This window comes from Gobius niger (genome assembly GCF_951799975.1).
Source record: "Gobius niger genome assembly, chromosome: 22".
NCBI classification, from domain to species: domain Eukaryota; kingdom Metazoa; phylum Chordata; class Actinopteri; order Gobiiformes; family Gobiidae; genus Gobius; species Gobius niger.
Window position 1 is genome coordinate 11543260 of NC_136873.1, and position 15769 is coordinate 11559028.

Genomic DNA, 15769 nt, shown 5'->3' on the forward strand with positions numbered 1-15769 from the left:
TCAAAAAAGTGACAAAAATCCATCAAAAAAAGACAAAAATCCATCAAAAAAATTACAAAAATCCATCAAAAAAGTGACAAAAATCCATCAAAAAAGTGACAAAAATCCATCAAAAAAGTGACAAAAATCCATCAAAAAAATTACAAAAATCCATCAAAAAAATTACAATAATCCATCAAAAAAGTGACAAAAATCCATCAAAAAAGTGACAAAAATCCATCAAAAAAGTGACAAAAATCCATCAAAAAAGTGACAAAAATCCATCAAAAAAAGACAAAAATCCATCAAAAAAATTACAAAAATCCATCAAAAAAGTGACAAAAATCCATCAAAAAAATGACAAAAATCCATCAAAAAAATGACAAAAATCCATAAAAAAAAAGACAAAAATCCATCAAAAAAAAGACAAAAATCCATCAAAAAAGTGACAAAAATCCATCAAAAAAGTGACAAAAATCCATCAAAAAAGTGACAAAAATCCATCAAGAGGCAATAACTTTATACACCGGGTCCCGAGTTAATGTCGTCGACTGAAATATTTAGTCTTAATTTTAGTCAAAGTGATATTTTTGTGACTAAAATTGGACTAAAACTAAATGAAAAGTTTCTCATGAGACTAAAACTGTGACTAAAATGTCCAGATGTTTGAGTCGACTAAAATCAGACTAAATAAAAGTGAAAAGGAGAGACTAAAATCATCCACACTTGTATTGAGCGTCTGAAAGAGCCTCAGATCATGTTTAAAGGATCAGCTCTGAGCTTTGTTCATGTGGAGCAGAAACATGAAGCAGAGGAACAACATTAAACATGATTAGAATCAATATTATCAATGCAAAGTCCACTCAATTAGGCTTAAATTAGTCGACTAAAACTAGACTCAAATTGCAAAGTTTTTTTTGGACTAAATCTCGACTAAAATTAAGCTATATTTTAGTCAAAAAACTAAAACTAAAATAAAATATGTTGTCAAAATTAACCCTAATATGGTCCCGAGTTGTTGCCTTGTCCATTTTTTGGGTCCCAGACAAATACGTTTGGGACCCCCTGGTCTATAAAAGAAGCCAGTTTTTCTGTTGATCAATAAAAGATTTATAAAGTAGTTTCAGCTCATAGTGAGTAATGTTAGTTTTTTATGAATATAATGTTTGCTGTTGTTAAAGCCAAAATCACTATTATTATTGTGAAAAACACCATGTTTTATATCATGAACTGAGACTGAGAATTGGAGACGATCCACTGTCCAGTTAGGGCTGGAAGATATATCGATATATCTTCATTTTCACAAAAGCTACAGTGTAGCATCCCAGCTGAATGATTGAAGCGTACAAGTGGTACATTTCCATGTCAATGTTTATTTCCATTCCTTATGACCACCGTAAGAGCTAAAAGGTTAAACACAAGCAAATTACACTCATGAAACACTCTTAAGCATGAGCATAAACATAAAATAGACAATCACCTTTTTTCTCCCTTCAGCCAGGAGCCAGAAGTAAATTAGTGAACCGCAAGGCATTTTACACATTCTCCCGCCATGATGATAAAAACATTTAAGCACTTCCTACAATACCGGAAACTACGTAATTTGTACAGGAAGTACTTCAAAATAAACCATACTCCGCTACACTCCCGCCAATCACGAGTTAGGATAAATGAGTGATTAACAAATAAACATTTACAATATCTTACAAAATTTTGGAGCAAATAACACTAGACACATTTGCATAATGAAACCTTCTATTAATGAATGATCAAAGAGTCATTACTTCCAAAGTGCATGTTATGTAGCGCAGTGGGGTGTCTACCCTTACATAGGTTACATTTTGATCGACACATACAATCTCCCACTCCATGTCCCGTTTCTAAACATCCATAACACAAAGAGTTGTCCCTTACAAAGGCCCGTCGTTCTAAAAGTGGTAAATCCATAAATTTGGCACACATGGTCAACTGATGAAAATAATTCCTGCAGAAGGGACAAGGATGTCTCTGCTTTACAGATGCTGAATCCCTACTTTTCATAGATGTAGCAGTAGTTAGAGTACTTTCTGATGGAGTCCATTTATCTGAAGAGCGAAGAGCATGGAGTGATGTGACTGGATTACAGGCTATATCGGCTTCGAGTGTCAGAAATGAAACAAAATCCTTAAAACAAGGAAAAACATCAACTTCCAACAGGCTTTGAGTGACTTGTCGATTCCATCTTAGAACAACCCAGTCTGGAAGTTTTGAAATCAATTTTTGGTTTTCGTCGCAGTCATTCAATATTTCCAGACCTTTAACATGTGGCATTGCTTCAAGACAAGTATTCAAAAAATCTGAATACAGTCTGAGACCTTCTGCATCCTGTCCGTTGATTTTAGGCCAAGTATGTATCTTTTGCCGAAATGCCCTTTGAATAGTAAAAGGTTGGCCAAAACGTTCGTTTAGACTTTTCCATGCATCTTTATAAGCTTCATTATCACTCCTGAAAAATGCTCCCTCTAACATTTGATGCACAGGGCCACCAACATATTTTTTAAGATAGTACAATTTTTCTTGAGGTTCAACAGTTCTTTTGTCAATGAGTGCAGTGAATGCTGCCTTCCATTCGATAAAATCAATAGGATCACCCATGAAAATAACTGGTTCAGGAATGGGTAGCCTATTTAAAATAATATGATCCTGAACAACTTTTACCAGAGAGGAAATATCAGAGTCTATTACAGATGTGGTGGGAGGGGGTACAGAAACAACTGGCACAGGTGTAGTTGTAGCAGAGCTAACAGGATGAGCACAAGTGAATGATGGCTTTATATGTCCACTGGACTGCGGGACACTCGACTGTGCTGCAATCGTGGCCTTTACCGCTTCCCCATTTGCCACTGCATAGCCTGTAGTGGGCTGAGCTATTAAGAAGTCTGAGGTACAATTTTCGTGAGTCAGTTCTTCATCAAGGACTCGCAATCTTGCCTCCGCCACACGAATCTCCCTTGCCGCTTGTAGTCTGATCAATTCATGCCCTTTTTCTTCCATTTCTCTTTTATGCTGTTCCGCCATTTGACTTATTGACTGTTTTATCAGTTCTTCTTCCAGGATCAGTTCATAATTCGCCCTTTTTGCAGCCAGCTCAGCAGCAGCTTCAACTCTTTTGGCTGCTATAGAACCTTTATCAGAACAAAATGAAGCATGTGAGCCATAAACAGATTGTGCATACTCATGTGAGAGCAATTCATGCAGTCTGTTCCTTTCTTTTATTTCATCAAAATTTTCTAAGTCCTCAGTGGCTCGGTTATGAGCAATACTAATGAGTTCTGAAGTGACAGCCTGACAAGTGTCTATACGTCTCCGCAGTTCAACAAGTGGTGGAGCTATGGGTCGAATTTCTTCAAAAATGTTCAAAACTTTCCTTCTGCTTTCATTCAAATAATCAATTAACAACCAAAGCTCCTCTTCAGACATGTATGAAACAAGTTTCTTTCTTGCATCACGAATATCACACTTCCAAATATCATACAAGGAAAGCAAATACTTCTCCTTCTTTTGAACTTCTTCCATTTGAAAAGACTGCATATTTTCTGTTTGTTGAGGATGACTCGTTTGTGTCCCTTGCTCCATTTTTCTTTCTCTTTTTTTTTTTTTACTTTTAAGAAGGGAGCCGGTCCAATGTCCATCAAAACACAAAAAAGAGAGAAGGGAGGAAATATCCGTAGACAGCGTTTTTGTTGGTATTTTTAATATACCTGTCGAGCTAGTTGCAGCAGTCCTTTGATGTAATCACCGTAGTTTGTTGCGTTGTATCCCATGCGGTTCTCTTTGCCTTTCGCCGCGTGCGTGTTTAATCCGTAGCAGATACACACACAGGTTCAGCGTAGTCTTGAGGAAAGCTCTTACTGTAGCATCCCAGCTGAATGATTGAAGCGTACAAGTGGTACATTTCCATGTCAATGTTTATTTCCATTCCTTATGACCACCGTAAGAGCTAAAAGGTTAAACACAAGCAAATTACACTCATGAAACACTCTTAAGCATGAGCATAAACATAAAATAGACAATCACCTTTTTTCTCCCTTCAGCCAGGAGCCAGAAGTAAATTAGTGAACCGCAAGGCATTTTACACATTCTCCCGCCATGATGATAAAAACATTTAAGCACTTCCTACAATACCGGAAACTACGTAATTTGTACAGGAAGTACTTCAAAATAAACCATACTCCGCTACATACAGTTTCCATTTAAAATCTCGGTTTTCAAAAATTGAATTTCTTTTATCTTTGGCGGGAATTTGAAGTATTTACATCTAATCTTTTTTATCTGTTTACAGAGATTGAACAGTTTATATGTTTGTTTTACATTTGTAATTCTGAAAATCAATACCATTAATTAAAGTTGTCTTAAGGTCGAAGGTCGGGGTGACTTTTGAAAATATTAATATTAATATTATTATTATTTTTTATTATTTTTATTATTATTTTTTTTATTATTATTTTTATTTTTATTATTATTATTATTATTATTATTATTATTATTATTATTATTATTATTATTATTATTACTATTACTATTTCTAATCTAAAACATTTTCTCAAATATTTCCTTAGTTTATTAAAACAGGAACATTAGAAAGTGAACTCCCGGATCAGCTGCTTCCGGTCACATGGCGGGGGCGGATCTGACGCAGCCACTTCCGTTTGTCGCTGCACGATCTGACGCGGAAGCAGGATCGTCTTTGAACTGCGCCACATTCTCCACTTTTATATTCTGTATATTGGTTTTAGTGAATATTTAACGACCTGACGTCACTTTAAAGCGGATGGAGCCGGAAACAGTGACGTAACGCGACGGACTAGAGGCGCTAGGCTAACCGTTAGCATCAGTCATAAACAATGAAGAACCTGCGGGAAACGGACTGAAACTCGCGACGCCGCCTCTGGGCCAGACTCTGACGCACACTCTGAGGTGAGGGAGTCGCTCTTCTTCTGCTGACGTCATACGTGAGTGCGTAGGTGAGTGGACTTCTGGACTTGGATCGTACTTCCGGTTCTTATCTCGCCGCCACACCCCCGTTAGCCTCGTTAGCTCCGGGGCTAACGTCGTTCCGCGGGGCCAGAGGGATTAAAGCCGCTCCTGAGATGACTCTCCGGGCCTGGACCTGCAGGTAAACTGTCCCCCTGGAACCCGGGGCCCCTTGTGTTCCCTCTGGGGGCCCTCGGTGTCCCGGGGCCCCCGCTGTTTCTGTCAGTTTTACCCTGAAATCCGGGCGGTTTCCCGGAGGCTTCTGTCGCCGGTGCAGAAGCTTTCCGCACTTTGTCCTCGTTTCTCCGTCTCTGAATCCACTGTGTGCCCGGTGTGAGGCCTCCTGTGTGGGGGGACTCACCCGGAGCTGACCTGGAGCCCCGGAGCTCAGCTGGACCTGGACTCAGCTGGACTCAGTGTTTATATCTGTGACAGAGACAGGACCAGAGGCTCTGAGCTCACGGCCCTGGCGCTTCTGTCTCAATAACACCTTTATTACTCCTTTATTACTCCTTTATTCCGCTGTTGTTCCTCAGAGTGAAGCAGGCAGAGCTTTAGTCACATTGAAGTCTCAGTAATGTTGATTCAGAGCCACAGTTTCAGCCGCTTTGACTGTGAGGCTGTAGTGACTGTGAGGCTGTAGTGACTGTGAGGCTGTGAGGCTGTAGTGACTGTGAGGCTGTGAGGTTAGCATTCATCTCTGTTAAACCGTAAGTACTGATTTGAGTAAATAATACCTTTTAGCTACAGCATGTTTGGCTCATGAGTCCACCATGTTCAAAGATAAAAGCCCAACAGGAAGTCGAAATTTCGAGATTTAAAGTCATAATGTTGTGTTTAAAACACAAAATTATGACTTTAAATTAAACTCAGAATTCTGAGTTTTTTAGATCCGTGATCATAGACGTCAGCCCTATTTTACTTTGAAAATCCGGATGTTGTTGCCGTTCTGTTTCCTGTCTGATGCGTCTGAACTGTGGAGCTGGATCTGGCCGAGCCGTGTCTTGGAATCGTGTCATGCCTGAAAAACAACTGCTATTTTGGGGCAAACTCGTCCCTCTTTGCCTCTGCCATGTCCTATGGACCCCCCTATGGACCCCCCCATGATAAAAGGGCGATGCCGGTGGACAATGGCTAGTCTAGGTTAGCCTGGTTAGCATGTGCAATCGGTGTCATTGTTGATAAAAAAAAACCCAGTGTGTGATAACCTTCAAAGCTGTATTATGTGGTTATGGCTTTATTGACGTTTTTAGTGTAAAATAAATCTTGTAATTTCGAGTTCCCGTTGGGCTTTTATTTTTGAACATGGCGGAAACGGGCTTCCATAGGAAGTAGAGCTGTGACGTCACCACTTCACAAACGTATAGAGGAGGAGGGAGGGGCTAAAGGCTAACGCTAGTGCTGTGTTTACTGAGGACACGCGTGAGGACCAGGCAGGTACACATGAACTCCTCTAAGAACAGATCTCAGGATGTAAACATGGTGCTGTCCCTTTAAAGATCTGCTCACGTGACGTCACGTGGCTTCCTCTGACCATCACACTGAGTCCATGTATTGATCTGTTTGTAAAGTCTGGATGATCACATGTCCTGATCCAGAGTCCTGAGCTCGGTGGAGGCGGGGCTTAAGAGGTTAAAGGTAAACATATCCGCTCCGCACACGCGTCGCGCTGAGCGGTTGCGCAGCGAAGCGACCAGGCTCGTGCTCGTGCTTCATCCGCGTGTGCGCGTGACGGGGCCGTGTTTGGAGGAGCTGAGCATCCGGGAACATCCGGGAACATCTCCGGAGGTACGAGAGGAGAAGGAGCGGAGACACGAAGGGAAGGTGAGCCTCCGCGCGGGTCCGTGTCGGGTCCGTGTTTCCGTGCGCGCGTGTCCGTGCATGTGTGAGGAGACGGAACACTCCGCTCACGCACAGGTGTGTGAGCAGAAACCCTGTGCGTGCGCGTGTACAGACCCGTGTGTGTGTGAGGCGTGCGCGCTCGTGTCGCCACGTGCTCGGACCATGTGTGGATGTAAACACTGAGCCTTGTGTCTGAGGGGGGGGGGGGGGCTGTTTACTCCGCACGTGAGTCCTTTAGCTCTGGTTAGCTCTGGGTCCTGTTTCACTGTGTTCAGAGCCGTCCTGAACCAAACTGTGTTGAGATGTTTGTGTGTTTGTGTGTTTGCATGTGTTGCTCGTCCAGGAGAAGCTGTTTTTATTGTTCATATCAGTGGTTCTCAACCTTTTAGAGCCGTGACCCCCACCCGGGTCAGACCATGGGAAACACAGGGACTTTAACCCCTTAACTCCCACCTGAACCGAGAGCATTTTCTCCAGTTTGGCTTTACCCCAATCCAAAAGATGATGGAAAAAAGCAACAAAACTGAGACGAAAACAAGGATGGAAATGTGACAAAAATGTGACAAAAATGTGACAAAAATGTGACAAAAATGTGACAAAAATGTGACAAAAAATGACAAAAATGTGACAAAAATGTGACAAAAATGTGACAAAAATGTGACAAAAAATGACAAAAATGTGACAAAAATGTGACAAAAATGTGACAAAAAATGACAAAAATGTGACAAAAATGTGACAAAAAATGACAAAAATGTGACAAAAATGTGACAAAAAATGACAAAAATGTGACAAAAAATGACAAAAATGTGACAAAAATGTGACAAAAAATGACAAAAATGTGACAAAAAATGACAAAAATGTGACAAAAATGTGACAAAAAATGACAAAAATGTGACAAAAATGTGACAAAAATGTGACAAAAATGTGACAAAAAATGACAAAAATGTGACAAAAATGTGACAAAAATGTGACAAAAAAATGACAAAAAAATGACAAAAAATGACAAAAAAATGACAAAAAAGTGACAAAAAATGATGAAAAAATGATGAAAAAAATGTGATGACGTGAGGAAAAAGATCCTCAGGGTTAACCTGTATAAAGAGGTTAAACTATACAACTCTTAAAAAAACAAAGAAAAAACAATGGCTAAAACAAAAATGGTAATATTGCCCCCCTGGTAAAACAGCATGTTTGCTACGACACCATAATAATAATATTAAAATATATATTTTATCTATAAGCTCTGGCGACCCCCTAGTGGGTCCCGACCCCCAGGTTGAGAAGCCCTGGTTTATATCATTAAAACAATCAAATCACATCGAAAATCCAGATCTCTGATTACAGCCCCGCAGTGACACACAGGCCTTACATGAAGTCATAAAGGGATGTTTGAAAGTGCTTTGGAACATTGTAGTGACATGAGTCAGAGTTATCAGGAAGCCCCGCCCACAGGGAGTCAGGAAGCCCCGCCCACAGTGAGTCAGGGCAGGGTCACATTAGTTCAGCTGTGACTCAGGCTCTTTGCCCAGACATCTCTCTGCTTTCTCTCTATACACATCCATATGGTTAAAGAGGGGGTGTTCTGCTTTAAAGAGGGGGTGTTCTGCTTTAAAGAGGGGGTGTTCTGCTTTAAAGAGGGGGTGTTCTGCTTTAAAGAGGGGGTGTTCTGCTTTAAAGAGGGGGTGTTCTGCTTTAAAGAGGGGGTGTTCTGCTTTCACACTACAATGATGACAAACCTTCTGTTGGTCTGTAAATGCAGTAAATTAGAATAACTGCCTTGTATAAAATGTCTCTCTCAAAATGGCTGTAGTGAATGTCTTGAAATAGGCCTCTGTCTCTTTAAGAACCTCTGAGCCTTTAGACACGCCCCCTCCACACGCTGTCTGTGGCATCAGTGGGGAGGGGGTTCTGCTGAGGAGCAGTGGTTGGTTACTCGGCTGGTGACCAAAGCTCGGAGGCGTCTCCAGGAGGTGGGGGCGTTCCTAGGAGGACTCAGGCAAACCTATCCCTAAAATGGCCGCCATCAGGCAAAAACTTAACCAAAAAGTGACAAAAATTAGACAAAAATGTGACAAAAATTCTACAAAAAATTAAAAAAAAATGTGACAAAAAAAGTGACAAAAAATCAACAAAAATAAAGAAAAATTCACAAAAAAAGTGATAAAAACTCAACAAAAAAGTGACACAAATCCAACAAAAAAAAGTAAAAAAAACAAAAAAAAGACAAAAATTCACAAAAAAAAGAAAAATTAAAAAAAAAATAAGTGACAAAAATTCAACAAAAAAGTGACCTCTCCCTAAAATGGCCGCCATCAGCCAAAAACTCAACCAAAAAGTGACAAAAACTTAAAAAAATGTGACAAAAACTCAACAAAAAATGACAAAAATTCAAAAATAAAATAAAAAAAATAAGTTACAAAAAATCAACCAAAAAGTAACAAAAAAAAAAAAAAAAAGGGATAAAAACTCCACAAAAAATTCAAAAATAAAATAAAAAAAATGTAATTTTTTTTTTTTTACAAAAATACACAAAAATGACCAAAAATCAACCAAAAAGTGACAAAAAATCACAAAAAAAAAAGATTTTTTTTTTTTTTAAAGTGACAAAAATTCAACAAAAAATGTGACAAAAATTCAACAAAAAATGTGACAAAAAATTAAAAAATAAATTAAAAAAAAGTGAGAAAAATTCAACAAAAAAAGTGACAAAAACCTCTCCCTAAAATGGCCGCCATGAGAGTTTTTACACTCACGTGAATGAGCCAAGGCGACACTTTTCTGTTCCTGATGTGTGTTTGTTTCTGCAGGAGCTGATTCTGGACGTCTGGATTGACCGCGGCCTCTGCGCATGTGAGGCCCCGCCCACTCGGGAGGAGGAGCCAGAGAAGGCGTGGCCATGTCGCTGAACAGAGAGCTGGTGGTTTTCTACATCACGTACAAGCTTTCCCAGAGGAACTTCCCCCTGGACCACCTGGGCCTGAGGGGCGGAGTCAGGACCGAGGAGGGGGCGGAGACGGGTCTGAGGGGCGGCGTCAGGACTGAGGAGGGGGCGGGGCTGAGGGGCGGAGTCAGGACTGAGAGCGAGGAGGAGGGGTCGGACGCCCACACTAACGGCTCAGCGAACGGCGAGCTGGCGGACGCTCCCGTAGCCCCGCCCTCCTCGCCGAGCCCCGCCCCCTCCTCGGCCCCGCCCCCCGCGCTGGACCTGGCGGCGGTGAAGGAGGCGCTGCAGGACTCGGCTAACGAGTTCGAGCTGCGTTTCTCGCGCGCCTTCAGCGACCTGCACCGGCAGCTGCACATCACGCCCGCCACGGCGTACCGCAGCTTCGAGAGCGTCATGGACGAGGTGTTCCGCGACGGCGTCAACTGGGGGCGCGTGGTCGGGCTGTTCGCCTTCGGGGGGGCGCTCTGTGTGGAGTGTGTGGAGAAGGAGATGAGCCCGCTGGTCGCACGCATCGCCGAGTGGATGACCCTGTACCTGGACAACCACATCCAGGACTGGATCGCGGCGCAGGGAGGATGGGTCAGTTAACCTTAACTAACCCTTATACTCACCCACATGCACCCTAACTACCCTCTAACTAACCCACATACACCATAACTATTAGGGGTGTAACGGTTCACGGGGATGTATTGAACCGTTCGGTTCGGCCTGTTCGGTTCGGTCCACTTGCGTACCGTTTCGGTGTATTATTTTCATTAAATAATGTAAATTTATTATTAGCGTCATATTAAGTGCCGCGGAACAAAGTTCCTACGCGAGTTTCCGCACGGACGCTATTGAGTGACGTACATTGAAGCTGCATGAGAGAAACTATGGCGCTGGCTTTAAGTATTTGATTAAAAGTCTTGAGCCTCGCTACAATATCCCGTCACGTCCGCGCTTCAGCCAAAAAGTTACACCAGCGCTCAGAGCCGGTTCTTCCTATACGCAAACTACGTAGTGTTGTTTCACTGATTAATCAACACGTTGTTACGGGGACAGGCTCTTCAGATCATATAGATAACATATACATATTTTCATTTTCATAATCTACTGTTTTATTGTAGCATGTGTTTGCTATATTACCAGATTGCCATTATTTGTTCGTAGTTTGATGAATTTTATTTCAGCCATTTGTTTTTTTTTCTTTATTTTTTAAGAATTATGTAGGCTAATGTTCCTATTTCTCACAATGTGACCCGGGCGGGGGGTCATGAACCCCTTTACCTGTTATATTGGGGGTCGCGGCTCCAAAAGGTTGAGAACCACTGCTCTAACTAACCCACATACACCATAACTACCCCTATACTCACCCACAAACACCCTAACATAAGGTTATACTAAACCACATCCAGGACTGGATCACTGCGCAGGGAGGATGGGTCAGTCAAGCCTAACTACCCCCTAACTAACCCACGCACCCCCACACACAAGGCTTTAGTCGACTAACCAACCACACCCAGCTCTGGGTCAGTCTGAACTTTATTTAGAATCATATCCGTGTTGTTTTCATCACATGGTTTCATGACTCACTTTATCTCCACGACGATGACGAGTTAAAAACTGCTGTGACTAAAACCTGACGTTTGTGAGTTTACTTTAATTATAACTTTTAGAAAGAAACCACAGTGAGAAGCAGATAGAATGGTCATGTGACATGAGGGCTGCACAATATTTAATTATTATTATTATTGACCTTCATTAACCAGGATAGTCCCACTGAGATTAGGAATCTCTTTCTCAGGGGAGGGATCTATTGTACATGTTTTTGGGGGAAACCGGAGCACCCGGAGGAAACCTACACAGACACGAGAATGATTTAAAAATAATAACTTTCTGTCGATAAGCAGGACGGCACATTCCTTCATGAATTAAAATCTGAACCAGAGAAAAGCATCAGGCTGACCCGGTCACTTCTGAGCCGTCGCCGTGTCCAGGTCACCATCGACGCGCCTCTCCCGGCAGCTCGTGTTCCAGGCTCTCATTGGGGAACTCGTTCCTCTCGCTGTGGGATTAGCTTCTCTAACCTTTCTGCTGCTCGATCAGCCTGCAGCGCCCTCTGGTGGCCTGGAAGTCCAATCACACCCAGCCAAACTATGACAAAAACACGGTCACTGTGAATCTATTTGAACACATTTATCTGACCCTCCTCACCCTCACCGAGCACTAACCCTCCAGTTCCACTTTACCCAAATCTTAAAAAAGCCTCAAAACAGGGACAAAAACAAGGAGGAAAACATCCTGGGTCTGAGCTTTCAAATGAGGCGTTCCTCATTGGAGAAGGTTCCTGAGTCCTCGTCTGTACTAGTTGAAGCGTGGGACGTTTGAGCTCAGACAGAGACCACAGGCACCACTTTACCTCCAGAGTCCAGACGAGGACTCGAGAACCTTCCTCACAGCAGATCTGTCGTGTTTCATGAAGAACAGGCTGGTTTTCTGATCCCGCCGCGGGGTCACGAAAGGTCAGACACGCTCCAATAGGAACTCTCTTTAAAGTCACATGATGCAGCTTCAGGAAATGACTGTAAAGGCATCGTTTAGCTTCTACTGTCCCCCCTTCCTCCCCCCATCGATTCTGCTCCTTTTCTCTCCATCCATCACTTCCTCCTCCCTCTCTCCCTTCTTTGTTGTCTCCGTGACCTCTCTGTGACCTCTCTGTGACCTCTCTGTGACCTCTGACCTCTGTTCCAGGCCCGCTTCTCTGAGATCTACGGTCAGGACGCGGCGGCCGAGTCTCGCCGCTCTCAGGAGAGCCTGAAGAAGTGGCTCTGGGCCGGGATGACTCTGGTGACCGGGGTCGTGGTGGGGTCACTGATCGCACAGAAGAGGCTGTGAGGAGGCCCCGCCCACAGCCCCGCCCACGGCCCCGCCCTCGGCCCCGCCCACAGCCCCGCCCTCCTCCTGCTGTGACTGTAAAACCAGGACTGTAACGATACTAAAGTGTTTGTCATTTAGATCAACACGTCTTCAGTTTGGTTTTTGATTACACATGTTTACGACTCTTACAACATCTGCCCAGATGTTTCTGCATCTGTGCTTTAACAGTGTTTATGAGTTTTGCTGCTGTAGAAACTCTTAAAGGAACCGGAGTTTATCCTGAGATGTTCTGACCTGAGACCAGTTACTGTCGACCTGTCTGATGTCGTTAGCATTTAGCCTCTCCTAGCTCAGGGTTAGCTCTGAATGCTAACAACATTAGCATGACTGAGGGCACTCTAATGTTGTTAGCATTTACAGCTAGCCCTGTGCTAGGAGAGGCTAAATCTCTCTCGGGGCTCCACGATGACGTCACACTGAGGGCGGGGCTCCATGATGACGTCACACTGAGGGCGGGGCTCCATGATGACGTCACAGCGAGGGTGGGGCTCCATGATGACGTCACAGCGAGGGCGGGGCTCCATGATGACGTCACACTGAGGGCGGGGCTCCATGATGACGTCACGGCGAGGGCGGGGCTCCATGATGACGTCACAGCGAGGGCGGGGCTCCATGATGACGTCACACTGGGGGCGGGGCTCCATGAGGGCAGGGCTCCATGATGACGTCACGGCGAGGGCGGGGCTCCATGATGACGTCACACCGGGGGCGGGGCTCCATGATGACGTCACACTGGGGGCGGGGCTTCACGATGACGTCACAGCGAGGGCGGGGCTCCATGATGGCGGTGAGGGCGGGGCTCCATGATGACGGTGAGGGCGGGGCTCCATGATGACGTCACACTGGGGGCGGGGCTCCATGATGACGTCACACTGGGGGCGGGGCTCCATGATGACGTCACGGCGAGGGCGGGGCTCCACGATGACGTCACGGCGAGGGCGGGGCTCCATGATGACGTCACGGCGAGGGCGGGGCTCCATGATGACGTCACGGCGAGGGCGGGGCTCCATGATGACGTCACGGCGAGGGCGGGGCTCCATGATGACGTCACAGCGAGGGCGGGGCTCCATGATGACGTCACAGCGAGGGCGGGGCTCCATGATGACGGTGAGGGCGGGGCTCCATGATGACGTCACACTGGGGGCGGGGCTCCATGATGACGTCACAGCGAGGGCGGGGCTCCATGATGACGGTGAGGGCGGGGCTCCATGATGACGTCACAGCGAGGGCGGGGCTCCATGATGACGTCACAGCGAGGGCGGGGCTCCATGATGACGTCACACTGGGGGCGGGGCTCCATGATGACGTCACACTGGGGGCGGGGCTCCATGATGACGTCACACTGAGGGCGGGGCTCCATGATGACGTCACAGCGAGGGCGGGGCTCCATGATGACGTCACACTGGGGGCGTGGCTCCATGATGACGGTGAGGGCGGGGCTCCATGATGACGTCACACTGGGGGCGTGGCTCCATGATGACGGTGAGGGCGGGGCTCCACGATGACGTCACACTGGGGGCGGGGCTCCATGATGACGTCACAGCGAGGGCGGGGCTCCATGATGACGTCACAGCGAGGGCGGGGCTCCATGATGACGTCACAGCGAGGGCGGGGCTCCATGATGACGTCATACTGGGGGCGGGGCTCCATGATGACGGTGAGGGCGGGGCTTCACGAGACGTCACACTGAGGGCGGGGCTTCACGATGACGTCACACTGGGGGCGGGGCTCCGTGATGACGTCACACTGGGGGCGGGGCTCCGTGATGACGTCACACTGGGGGCGGGGCTCCACGATCACGGAGGCGGAGCTCGGACTAACGTTTTTCTGTAACTGGTTTAATTCTGTTCTGATTCTGTATCTGACGTTAAAGTGAAGGAACCTGCGGCTCCTGAAGCCGGCGCCGCCCCGGGGCGGTGGGCGGGGCCTGTACAGATTAGCATAGCGCTGTAGCGTAGCATCGTTTGTGTTATTTATGTTTGTGACCCCGGGACAGACGCCTGTAATGATTCAATAAAGAGGAAAACTTTAGTCTGGACTTTTTATTTACTCAAACAAAACAAAACTGTGATTATAGAGACAGAGCCAGGGGGCGCTGACGAGCCTGTGATTATGTGTGTGTGTGTGGGGGATATATATTTAAAAAAATCACACCAGAATGATTCTCTCGGGGTAAAAAAAAACAAAGCAATTTTTTATATTTATTTAAAAAAAATCTTTTTTTAAAAACTTTTTTTTTTTTACTCTGAGATAATTATTGTGGTGTAAAAAAACATTATTTTTTACATTTTTATATTTCTTCCAAAAACATATGTGTATTTTGTCTGTCGCTTCCAGGGCTCCGTAATAAACACTTTCTGTTTAATGAAAAATCAATGTGTTTAACGTGAAGGTTCGAAAAAGTCAAAGATGCAGAAAAAGAAACAGAAAAAAATAAACAAAACTGTTGAATGTAAAAAGTGTAAAAAATAACTAAAAAATAAATGAAAAAAAAAAAGTTTTACATTTCGCAGTTTGCAAAATGGGAGGCGTAAAATAAACAAATGTGTTTAATCTGCAAAGGAAAATTCTGCCATTTCAAAACATCATGACGTTTGATATTGATCTGAACCATGTGACCATTTTAGTGATTGTCACATATTTGAATATTTAAGACCCAGATATGTCTCTTTTATCCAAAATAAGTTAAGTTTCTAAAAAACAAAACTTTTCTGTCATTGACCCATTTAGTTAGTTACTTAGTTATTTAGTTATTTACTTACTTAGTTATTTACTTATTTACTTACTTAGTTATTTACTTACTTAGTTATTTACTTATTTACTTATTTATTTACTTATTTACTTAGTTATTTACTTAGTTACTTACTTACTTACTTAGTTCCTGAATGAATGTGTGACGACAGACTCTGGAGCAGAAAGACTTTAATTGAGGAGAATCTGGTTTTTATTCCAAACAAACTTTGTACAGAGACACAAACGTTTCAGACGTAGAAAAACGAGAAAAACATGCTTCAGCAACAGAAACAACAGAAACAACAGAAACACGGCTCCGTATGTTCATCACCGTCGCTCTCG

General features: G+C 44.1%; 1 protein-coding gene across 1 annotated transcript; it reads left to right on the forward strand.

Moving 5' to 3' along the window:
- The first annotated feature begins 4861 nt into the window (after positions 1-4861).
- Positions 4862-12716, forward strand: bcl2l1 (BCL2 like 1). The gene is made up of 3 exons (XM_079581043.1): positions 4862-5134; positions 9642-10357; positions 12509-12716. The coding sequence occupies exons 2-3, from the start codon at positions 9731-9733 to the stop codon at positions 12650-12652; spliced, it is 771 nt and encodes a 256-aa protein (XP_079437169.1). The 5' UTR covers positions 4862-5134; positions 9642-9730; the 3' UTR covers positions 12653-12716.
- Positions 12717-15769: the final 3053 nt, after the last annotated feature.